Source organism: Motacilla alba, chromosome 18 (genome assembly GCF_015832195.1).
Source record: "Motacilla alba alba isolate MOTALB_02 chromosome 18, Motacilla_alba_V1.0_pri, whole genome shotgun sequence".
Classification (NCBI taxonomy): domain Eukaryota; kingdom Metazoa; phylum Chordata; class Aves; order Passeriformes; family Motacillidae; genus Motacilla; species Motacilla alba.
This window is the reverse complement of record NC_052033.1, coordinates 8,557,881-8,569,701: the sequence shown is the minus strand read 5'-3', so window position 1 is coordinate 8,569,701 and position 11,821 is coordinate 8,557,881. Positions and strand designations below refer to the sequence as shown.

The 11,821-nt window shown below is 47.9% G+C and overlaps 1 protein-coding gene and 1 non-coding gene across 3 annotated transcripts; one reads left to right on the top strand and one right to left on the bottom strand.

Annotated features, from left to right (window-relative positions):
* Nucleotides 1-32: 32 nt before the first annotated feature.
* Nucleotides 33-105, bottom strand: TRNAR-CCG. Its single transcript has one exon. It is a non-coding gene; the product is annotated as a tRNA-Arg (tRNA).
* A 1,987-nt stretch (nt 106-2,092) lies between these two features.
* Nucleotides 2,093-8,552, top strand: KPNA2 (karyopherin subunit alpha 2). Of its 2 annotated transcripts, none has more exons than XM_038156967.1 (11): nt 2,093-2,246; nt 2,925-3,040; nt 3,134-3,271; nt 4,149-4,237; nt 5,034-5,302; nt 6,172-6,266; nt 6,351-6,614; nt 7,220-7,453; nt 7,535-7,717; nt 7,826-7,975; nt 8,079-8,552. In XM_038156967.1, the coding sequence occupies exons 1-11, from the start codon at nt 2,144-2,146 to the stop codon at nt 8,169-8,171; spliced, it is 1,734 nt and encodes a 577-aa protein (XP_038012895.1). In that variant the 5' UTR covers nt 2,093-2,143; the 3' UTR covers nt 8,172-8,552. The 2 variants fall into 2 exon arrangements, with proteins under 2 accessions (XP_038012895.1, XP_038012896.1); XM_038156968.1 differs by lacking the exon at nt 2,093-2,246 and adding an exon at nt 2,266-2,434.
* Nucleotides 8,553-11,821: the final 3,269 nt, after the last annotated feature.

Sequence of the window (11,821 nt, the reverse complement as noted above, 5' to 3'; positions counted from 1 at the left end):
CCCCGCGGGAGCGCCACAAAACGATTACGGCCCGACCCAGATGGGACTCGAACCCACAATCCCCAGCTCCGGAGGCTGATGCCTTATCCATTAGGCCACTGGGTCACCCAGCACAGGCGGTGAGCGCCGCCTCCTAAGAGCCCCGCCCGGCGGCCCCGGCTCCGCCCCCCGCGGGCCCTCGCGTTCTCCCTGCTGGCGGCGGGCCGGCCCCGCCCCTCCCTCCTCTCGCACCATTGGTCGTGGTGCCCCCAGGCCCCGCCCCGCAGCGCGTGCCCGCGGCCCCGCCCGCGCCTCAGAGCGGGTTCCCGCGCTCGGCGCGAGCGCGTCACTGTCAGACCCGCGCGCGGCCGCCTGAGGGGACCCGCCCGGGGCCGCCCCGCTGTCCCGGGACCGCCCGGCCATCGCCGCCCCCTGTCCCGCGGCTTTAAACTTCCCCTCACGGGCGCGGTCCTGGCTCCTGTGCTGCGGCCGGTAACTCCATCCAGCCTCTGCGGCTCCACACTCGGCCTTCTCAGGGAACCCCCCCACCGCGCCCCCCCGGGGTTCCGTGACCCCTCACGGCCCTGCTGCCCGCCTCACACGCGCCTTCTGCTGCCCCACAACCTCACCCGCAGCTTGGCCGCTGTCCTGCCCCAACTGCCCAGTCTCCCTCCGCCTCTCTGTCGCTTCGGAGCTGTCCCCTCCCTCAGCCCACACCGCTTGCAGCACCTCGCAACACACTCCCTCGGGCATCTCAGGCACTGCCAGCCCTCTCCGTGCCCTCAACACCCATCCCTGCGCCCAGATTTCACTGCTCCAGACCATGCACTGCCAGCGACCCAATGGAATTTCTTCATGCCAGCCTTCCAGTCCTTCAGGAAAGCAGGTGTTTTACCTCCATTTCTGCTTTTGAACTGCCTTTTTTTTTGTTTGTCAAACTACTCTTGTTTAATATCTCCATTTGTTAGCAATGTGCTTTCTCTTCTCTTGGCTTCCCTGTTCTTGTATTAGTGGGTGTTTTTTACAAACTTAGCACTGGAAGGCCCAAAACCAGCGATATGAGATGTCACTGGTAATTCCTCCTCCTCAGCTAACATCCTCCACACCTGTGTGCGCCTACAGATTGGCATAAGTGGTTTAATGTGATGGCTTAGCACACAGACATATGGATGTGCATACCTGACACTTCTCTGCGTTGTACCTTATAGGTGTCTCAAAATGTCAGAGTTGCTGTCAGAGTCATGTTTTCCCTACAGTTCTTTGTTTTGAATATCTCCTGTGAAAATCAGTGTTCTTGTGTATTCCATCCTTCATGAGCAGGCCAAACCCATCAGAAACAATCTCATCCCTTTTCAGGCCATGCCACAGGGGCAGGAATCCTTTTCTTTTGTTACTCCGTATGATTTGTTTTTCATCTGCCCTGATGGCTGTAGAACTGCTTTCCACTGCAATATCCCCTTTCCTTTGCATTTCTGAGCACCACATTTCTAGGAGACAATAAGTGAGGCATGGAGCCGTGGAATCATGGAATTACAAAATGGAAGGGACCTTAAAGCTGATCCTGTTCCACCCCCTGGGATGGGCAGAGACACCCTCCTTTACCCCAGGTTGCTTGGAGCCCCATCCTGGCCTTGGACACTTCCAGGAATGGGGCAGCCACAGCTTCTCTGGGAACCTGTGCCAGGACCTCATCCCCCTTACAGGAAAAGAATTTTTCCCCAATATCCCGTCTAAACCCACTCTCTTCCGGTTTGAAGCCATTCCCCCTCGTCCTGTCACTACACGCCCTTGTCCCGGGGGAAGCCTGTAGTGCCCCGCTGGTTCCTGAGGCAGAATCTGCGCTCTGCTTGAGGAATGGCTGTTTCTGCCCCAAAGCGCTCAGGGCGAGACCCCTCCGGGGATGCAATTCCCTCACTCCGATCCCCCGCTCCCGTCCCGGGGTCTCTCCAGCCCGGCCCCGCGCACTACAGCTCCCGGCGCGCCCCGCGCCGCCCCTCCGAGGCTTGCCGGCACTACGTGCGCGAGGCGCGCCGGGAGCTGTAGTACCGGACCTTGTGAATACGTCACGTCCGACCGGCTCTTCCGGGAGGGCATTCCCCGTCATCGCGAGCCGGGCTGCTTTCAAACGGGCCAATCAGAAGGCTGCTTTGGCTCGAACTGGCCAATGGCAGGGCGCGGCCGCGGGAAATTTAAACGCCGCGTGGGGCGGCCGTGGGCAGTGGCAGCGTGCGGCAGCAGCGGAGCGACCGGCGGCGTCTCCGGCCGAGGTGCGGGGGCCGGGACCGGGGTGGCGGGGATGCGGGCCCTGCGCTGCCCCTTTGGAAAGAGCCGTGCTCTGCCTGCAGTCCTGCTGGGGCCTCTCTCCGGAGCCTCCCGCGTCTCCGCTGTCTGCACTGGGGCTGGCAGGGCTGGTGTATCCCAGCGGGGATTGTCGCTCTGGCGGGCCTCTGGCGAGGTCCGTACATATGCTGGGGGTGGCCGAGCTGCAGGGGTTTTCTTCGTTACCCGTGTAGCCGTTATTATGTGCTGCTGGCTGCACCCGCTCTGCAAACGCCCCCCGGGGCCCTTCCCGTTGCGAGAGCTCGCTGTTCTCGTCCAAAAAGGTGGGCCTGGGTGGGATCCTGTGCAGCACAGGTATGTGATAGTGAAAATAGTATTTAATAGCGTGTGTGTATTGTCTGTGGAAAGGAAAATCTATGTTGCTGCTGAAAATAATAACTAATAGTATTTGGTTTAAACTGTCCTAAAATCGCGTGACTGTGTCTTCTGCTTTTGTGTTGATGCTAGAGCTTATTGTAACATCTGGCTCTTTAAAGAGACAGCTGTTGATCAGGTCAGATGTCGTTATAGTTTTAATACAATCAGATGCCTCTCATTCTTGAGTATGGATCCAATTTTTAAAATTTAACTTTTGTGGAGTGAATTTGCCTTTACTCTGTTTTCAGGCTTGTTTTTATCTGTCCCGCTCGAAAATCTAACAAGCAAGATGTCTAGTAATGAGAATGCCAATACACCATCAGCTCGATTGAACAGATTCAAGAACAAAGGAAAGGACAGCACTGTGAGTACTCTGGTGCAATTAGAACTTCAGCCAGTGTCCCTTTAAATCTAAGTTTTGAAAGCCAAGAACTTACTCTGAGTGTTTTTCCTCCAGGAGATGAGAAGGCGGCGCATCGAAGTCAATGTGGAGCTGAGGAAAGCTAAGAAAGATGACCAGATGCTTAAAAGAAGAAATGTGAGCACTTTACCAGATGATGCTACTTCTCCCCTTCAGGAAAACAAAGGCAACCAGGTAAGTGGGTACTCAGAATAGACACACTTGGAGGGTCTCACCATCTAAGGTCCTGCAGCCAGGCCAGCATGAACCCCTTCTTGAGGGCAGGACAGCACTACTACAGCTGCATTATCAACTCAGGCCTGTATTATCACCTCTGATGGACAGTGCTCTTGCACACAACTGGGGATGCCTTAAGTTATAGCTTTCATGTTTTTCAGATTCTGTGCTGCTTTTGTGTATAACTCTGAGCTTCATATTAAGTGTTAGCAAGTTCTCTTCCCAGGGTAGGCGGACAAAACAATCGTTTTCCAGCTTGGCCAAAGACAACTATTGCAACCTCCAGGCCCAAAAATTATAAACAATGAGGAACTGAAGAGAAAAATAAAGAGGATGGAACTTCATAACCTAAAGCTATAACTGGACAATTAACTCCAATATGCAAATAGACCAAAACTTATAAAAGTGTCAGACCTTGTGGCCATTTGTGACCATGGTCCATTTTGTGACTATCTTGGGTTCATCTTTGGTGTAGCCCTTGCCGGGCTCTTGTACTGCCCAAGGCATATCCATTGAGGCCTTTCAATAAATAACTACTTTATTCTTTAACTCTGTCTAGCCTCTGTTCCAAGTTAGCCTTCTCAAGGCATCACTGGCTGCAGCTATGTTTTAAGCTTAGCATAACTAGTATGAAGCACTTGGTTAAAAAAGCTTTCAGCTGTGTAGATAACTGTAGATGAAGCTGTAGCTGATGGGGTTTTGAAATATCACATGGTGGTGGTACTAAGGGAAGTGGCTGTAAATTGGGGCCTGTTCATGGTGTTGTGTAAGAGCCCTGTGATCAGGAATACACCACAGTCCCAGTGAAGCACTCATGTAATGTTTTCTTGTACAGGTTTTGGCACACTGGTCAGTTGAAGAAATAGTCAAAGGAGTTAATAGTAATAATATGGAGCTTCAGCTACAGGCTACTCAAGCTGCCAGGTAAGCAGTTCAGAGGAAGCCAGCTCAGCTGTGCAAGCCAATAACTGGACAAGGTGAGAGAATTGACTTATGAGCCTAAGTGGCTGCTTATGTCTTTCTTATCAAGCAGTATTTCAACAAATACCATCTCATATACCATGTTGAGGTACCCATGGATTAGGCATAGTTTTATTCAAACCACGTGGCTTTTGAATATTTAAAGTGCCTGAATATTTTAGTAGGTAGAAGTAATTTACTCTAGTGGTGGCAAATTTAATAGTAGTCACCTTAGATTTGAAGGAGTAATTATAGTAAACCCTTTATTATAGCAAGGTAAAGTACTTTTTAAACTGTGTTAACACTTAGGTCTGATATGTATGAGTGTGGCAATCCACCTTAGAATAATGTGAGCAGTAAGATGATTGGGGTTTGAAGTCTGCCAAGTTTGTTTCTTCTTCCAAATCTAAAATATCCTTTAAGCTTGCATATTGCTGCAGTGCTGCTTCTGGCAGTCACTAGCCTCTCTGCTGGGAAGCCTCTAGCAGCTCAGATGTGTAATGACTCCTGCAGGTCTGCTTTGGTTCAGAGTCTGAACAGAACCTCTCACATAGTGAAGATGTGCCAAACCCAGTGTTAACAGAGGCCTAGCAAGCCAGTGTTCAGCTTGTCTGCATTTCTCTTTCATGCTGTGTGGTGTTGCCTTCTCTGCATGTTCAGACAATGCTAAGCTTTTTACATATGGTGCTTTTAAGACTTTAATTTGTTGTTCAGATGTCTGCAGGCGAAAATAATCCTTCCTGTTTGTCTTCCTCCTTAGGAAACTCCTCTCGAGAGAGAAGCAACCCCCAATAGACAGCATAATTCGGGCTGGTTTGATTCCGAAGTTCGTCTCGTTCCTGGGCAGAGCAGACTGCAGTCCCATCCAGTTTGAATCTGCCTGGGCACTCACCAACATCGCCTCTGGCACGTCAGAGCAAACCAGGGCAGTGGTGGATGGAGGGGCAATTCCAGCCTTCATTTCCCTGCTGGCCTCTCCACACACTCACATCAGTGAGCAGGCTGTGTGGGCCCTGGGGAACATTGCAGGTATGTCCACGTGCTGCACAGCTCTGATTCAGACCTGTGCCCTTGTCTGAGGTGGGAGGACATCACTCCTGCTCTGCCATGCCCTGTGCTGAGCTGCTTGGAAGCTCTGCCCCAATGGCTTTCCAGTCATGACATGCCCTGCATTGCAGAGCAAGCTGCAGGAAACTGTCTTCAGAGCTCATGCAATGCCTGGCCCAACCTGTGGGTTGTGTTGTGGGCACTGCTTCCAGATTTCAGCTCAGGTTTGATGGATCTCTAATCGTGCTACAACACAAACCTTTTTCAGACATCGCAGTGTTTTTGTGACTCAGCAATGAGCTCTGCTCTTTGTGTTGACTAAAAGGGGGAAGGCAGGAAGCAGTGACTCAAATAATTACCATTTTCTTAGTTTTAAAATCAATTATAAGGTATTTATTATACCCTGCAATTGAGGTCTCAGTCAAACTCTGATATGCTATCAGTATTATTCTGCAGCACCCAATCATTCAGCTGATGATTATAATGCATTTTAAGTGCTATATTGGGACTTGAGTGGGGAAAGTTCTGTTCTAGTGTAGGGCTTAGATTTGTCTCCAAAGAAACACGCAAGACCCTGCATGGTTATGAGCTATACAGCTTTAGGAAAAGCTGTATAGAAAACACCCTACATTACCTCCCCACACAAAAGGTGAAGCTCAGTGGCTTGATTGAACATGCTTGTCATGTGACTGAACTGTGGCAGTAGTCCTTTTGTCCTCTCACTCCTCCTTACTTTATCTAGCCTTTTTTAAGGACTAGGAGAATTAATCCTCTAACACACAGTGGTTCTGTGTACACATATTCCTTTTTTTCTGGTCTTCACCTGGCTTTTTTTTCTTGTTTCTTTCCAGGGGATGGTTCTACCTACAGAGACCTGGTTATTAAGTATGGTGCAATCGAGCCACTGCTGAGTCTCCTTGCTGTTCCTGACCTCTCTTCCCTGGCTGTAAGTGTGCAGAGTGATTCAAGTTACAATGACTGAGTAGAACCTAGCTGAACAACTGCTAACCATTTGTTCCAACCATTGTAGTCTGGATATTTACGCAATGTCACGTGGACCCTCTCAAACCTGTGTCGCAATAAGAATCCTGCACCTCCCATAGAAGCCATCCAGCAGATCCTTCCAACTCTTGTCCGGCTCCTGCACCACGATGACCCGGAGGTGTTGGCAGACACATGCTGGGCAATTTCCTACCTCACAGACGGTTCCAATGACAGGATAGAAGTTGTTGTGAAAACTGGATTGGTGCCACAACTTGTGAGACTCCTGGGATGTAGTGAACTGCCAATAATGGTAAGTGCAGGCTGCTGTGCAGTTCTAGCCATGATTCCAATCAATCAAGGTAGGGAGAGTCCATGGAACTGAATGGCTCTTTTCATACATGAGTCAGGTGCCTGTTCTAATTTTTGTGAAGTGAGACATCAGTTTCTTTCCTGCCCGGGTGCTGTCCTACATGAGACAGACTGCTGCTGACTATCGAGCTGCTTTATATAATCATTGAATTTACTTCACAGGCCAGCACGACAGTCAACATTCACTAAAGCTTGCCTTTCGATTGCTGTTTCATGTCCAAATTCTAGGGACAGTGTTCAAGTATGCTCTGTACACACTATAATTAGAGCATAATAAAACTGCATTAGGATTTAGCAGGTAGTTTCCCTAAGCTCTGTCATGGGTGGTTGTTTGCAGACTGACCTTGGAAGGTGTGCAGTCTCTGCGTGCAGACACGAGTCGGCCTGTGGAATGCTAACAAGAGCACAAACCCCAGTTGTACATAGCAGGTCATGCTGCTAACTGGGAAGGTTAGAGTGGGTGGCCATCAAGCATAGCTGTGTTTTACTATAATCTAATCTGGTTTTGAACAGTTTTCTTAAGTATTCCATTCATCTTTGTTTCAGACTCCTTCACTAAGGGCCATAGGAAATATTGTCACTGGTACTGATGAGCAGACACAGGTCGTTATTGACTCAGGAGCTCTGGCTGTGTTTCCAAGTCTCCTTTCTCATCACAAAAACAACATTCAGAAGGAAGCAGCCTGGACAATGTCCAACATCACTGCTGGCCGTCAGGATCAGATCCAGCGAGTTGTAGACCATGGTCTCGTGCCTTACCTCATTGGTGTTCTGAGGAAGGTAAACAAAGCCTATATTTATGATGTTGAGCCTTTTCCTATTACTGCTCTGTGTTCAAACTCTCTGCTTTTACGTTCACAGGGGGATTTCAAATCTCAGAAGGAAGCTGTGTGGGCTGTGACAAACTACACAAGTGGTGGAACAATTGACCAGATTGTATACCTTGTTCAGGCTGGTGTTCTTGAACCCCTACTGAATCTTCTCTCAACTAAAGACAGCAAAACTGTGCTCGTTATCCTGGATGCAGTTTCCAACATCTTCTTGGTATGTGGATGCAGTATACTTGATTGTTGTCCGTGTCGTTGCTAATGGCTCTCCAGTAGCTGCTGCTGTATATCTTTCCAGAGGTAATTCCACACTTTCCTGTTGCAGGCTGCTGAGAAGATTAATGAGACTGAAAAGCTTTGCCTCATGATTGAAGAGTGTGGGGGTCTAGACAGAATTGAAGCTCTCCAGTCACATGAAAACGAACAAGTGTACAGAGCCTCGTCCACCATCATTGAGAAATATTTCTCAGCAGAAGTAAGTGGCTTCAGGGGTCTCTTCCACTTTTATTTTCTATTCCAGCACTGACTACTAGATTCAAATACTACTGCTATTCTAACCTTCTTTTCTTTCCTTCTAGGAAGAGGAAGACCAAAATGTTGTACCAGACTCTACTGCTGACAGCTACACTTTCCAAATCCAGGACAGTACCCCAAATTCTTTCAACTTCTAGGTCTTGCATATTCTGCAACCACCTACAAGTGGTTTAGCACACAAATGACTGCCACCTCTTTGTCTTAATAGTTCCTCTTGCCTTTACTGTTTTTTCTGTGTTCTGTAGCACTTTGTCCAACTGAAACATACTTGAACAGTTCCAACTCTATATGTATCTGTGAATTTTTAAATGTAAACCTCATTCTTTGTGATATACTTGTAAATACTTTCTGTCCTTTTCTGGGGAAAGAGCATGTGAGCAATTCGGGCCTCTCACAAAACACTGAGCCACTGCTCTGCAGGCCTCTCCATACCCTCTTACCCTCTACATGACCTGTTGCAGTAATAAATAAACTGAACAGGCTTTTAAGGAACACTTACTTGAAGTTCAATAAAGTGTTGTCAGTACATAAAATTGAACTGTGTCACTTGTCTCTTAAAAGCTGACTGAGGGTAAGTAAAATTTAGTCAAAAATAGATAATGGCATGAATGCAGGTGCAAGCCATGAGAGATTAAATGCTGAAGATGGTGAATTTAAAGCAGCTTGGTCACCCCAAGCTCTGATTTCTGCATAAAGCAGCCTTCTATTACAGGAGCAAGGAACTGCTGCTTCTTTCCAGGTACTTCCTATAGAAATCTGATTCATCTTGCCCTGTGCATAGCTGAGCTAAACTAGCTTCAGCCTCTTGGAGAAATATTTAAAGACTAGTAGTGCTACTTAACTGTAAGTAGTAGTTTGGAGGAGAGGCAAGTACAGCACTTAAGCAGTTCCATACATGTTCAGGTACTCTTTTGACAGAGCATAGGAAATGCTTTGAAGCAGTTGCCTGCCCCTGAGAATAAAAATGAAGGCTTTGTCTTGGAATCAGCTGTTCCTTTATTTGTAAAGTCATTACTTACAGGAACCCGTTTTGTCCCTCAAAGGGGTTGTGCACGATGGGCTTTGCAGGAGGGAAGAGTATTGCATGGAGAGGAAGAACTGTAGTTCTGTTTCCCAGCGTTTTGGATAAACTTGGATTGAGTTATTTAACTTGAACCTCCCAGCAGTCAAATGTGCTGGAATAACTACATTGTCTCAGCTTACTGAGTGTCTCTAGCTCCAGTGATGGCATAGGAGAAGTCAGAGTTCAGGGCTAGATGTTTCATAAACATGACTTAATTGGACCACAGTGTGTCATTTGTATTAATAAAAGGTATGGGGAAACCTCTGATAGGTAGGCAATTCTCCCAGAGCTCCCATTGGCTTTGCTTCCACCTTTATATTTGGAGGGGAATAAAAAACTCAAATACAAAACAAAAAAAAAATCCCTTTATTCTGCTAGGTGAACCTGATAGAATCTGGTATTGTCTCCTGTATTAGTCACCTTTTATATGCTTCCAAGTTTATTTTGAAATGCAGATGCTTAGAAAAGTGGATTTGGGTGTAACTCTTTGGTAATCTGCAGAAGATCAGGTGTGCTTCGTGAAGAATTCACTCTTGTGTGCTGCTAACAAAGATCTCTTTAAATGTGTTATTGCTAATGCAGATGATGTCACTCTTGCTTTCATTAGTGTGGGGCAGGTCTGCTGTTCCCTCTCCCACGCTTGCTGGCAAATGGTTCCCACCCTCACTGGAGGCTGGTGCTGACATCCATCCCCAGGATCTCTGGAGCTTGGCTATTGCTGGATTGTCATAAAGTTACAAAGGGCAGCAGATAATTGTCTATATCCACCGTCCTATACATCTTGTTAGCAACAATACTGTTTTGTGCAGGGCAATCTCTGTGAGTCACTGCCATAAGGATTGTCCTGCTGGGCTATTGGAGCTGTGGCAGTTCCTGCATCCAGCTCAGCACATGGTCCTGGTGCCACATTGCTGTCACTGATGTACCAGCAGGGGTTGCAGATTTTCCTGTCACAAAGGACACTGGCTTGTAAAAACCACACCATCCTGAACTGATTCATTGTGACCTTCACACTTTGGCCTGTACCACTTTAACTGTTTTCAACTTTAAAAAGCTGCAGCATGTACTAAGCCTTCCCGTGGGTGTCTAAAGAGGCTGAGCTGTGCCTGTGCTCTGTTCCCAGCCCTGCCTGCCCCTGGACTGAAGGCTGAGGCTGCAGGTGGCACCCTATGGAGAAAAGTGCCACCACAGGTCACAGCTCCCCTGGGACCAGAGTCTGGTATTGCCGTACCTGTGCACAGAAGAAAGGACCAGCCTTGCAATGCTGGAGCCTTACTCTTCTGGGGGGAAAAGCAACCAAGCAGGGCATTGATGCACCTGCAGTGAAGCTTCTTTGTCCTTTTGCTATTGTCAAACCTCCGCCCTTGACCTAAAAGCGTCAGAAAATCATGATTTTCTTTGTGAGTGTAGAGCACTGAAAGAATTAATCTCTCTAAAAGCAATCATGCCAAGTCAGCTTTAATCAAGGAGCCGCTCCTTGCCCGGCTCTGCCGTCTGCGGCTTTGCGGGGCAGAGCCCAGGCGCTCGCGGGCTCCGACTCGCGGCGGTTGTGCCGCGGCAGGGCCGGCAGAGGGCGCTGCCCGGGGCGGGATGATCCCGGCGGGAGCGCTCCGGGGGGATCCGCTCCATGCTCCAATAAAAACCCGCGAGCTGCGGCCTCGGGCGCTCCGTGAGCTGACACAGGGCTGCTAGGCACTCCCGAGTGTGCAGCCAGGTTCAATAGCGAATATAAGATACAGCCTTTTAAAAGTCCCTTTAAAATCAAAGTACTCTTACGTCAAAACACAACTCCTTTAATTGCTCTTTAGCGAAGGCAGGTAATTTGGCTTCTGTGTCTCTGTATATAGTAAATGCAGAACATTTTTGCAATAGTGTTCTCTCGGTTTCTTCTTTTCTAAATCACTTGTTTCAGATTTATCCAATATATTGAGTTAATAATAGAACACTGCAAGATCTCCAGATGCCTAACAGCTCAGTGGCTTAATAATTAACTTTCTGAGGCCAGAGACTTTGTTTTTATCCAAGAAAAATGTGTTCAGCCTATCCACCAGTGAGCCCTGTTGGCAGCATGTATTTCCACCAACAGCAATCTACAATGATTATGAGTAAGTGACTGGGGTGAGTCACTCCTTATTCTAAGAAAATGCAAACTATTTCTGAGGTTAGGATCACAGTCACCCATGAGGATACATCTCTAGCTTCAAAAAAGTGGTAGGAGCAAAAAGGAAGAGGAGAATTGTTATTGCTCCTGTTTTTTTAGTTTGTTTGGTTTGGGATTTTTGGTTTGTCTTTTTTTTTTTTTTTTTTTTTTTTTTTTGTGCACGGCCCAGTCAGTTTTAAGAGCTTGTCCTCTTTATGTGTCAAATGCCTCATTCAGGACAAGGGCTGGAATCAATGTCTGGTGGTCTGTGTGTCAGTCTGCCAACTCCTCTGTGCTGAGAGCAACAATAACAGACCCCTGCTGACATCAACTGGCTTGGAATGCAGTTGTTGCTAATGCTATTTTATCTGTGGAGTGATGGCAAGATTGCAGTCTGAGATCTCTGCAAACGTAACTGCCTCTGAAATTCTGATGGCAGCAGATGCTGCCTGGCTGATTGTTCCATTTGCTGTTCCCCAAGGTGCCAGGCTCTGGAAGGAGAGCTGGGACTTTGCAGGCCTGCAGCTCTGTTCACTTTCCCTGCAGGAAAAACAGCTTAAACTCTGGGAAAGTTAGGAATGGTT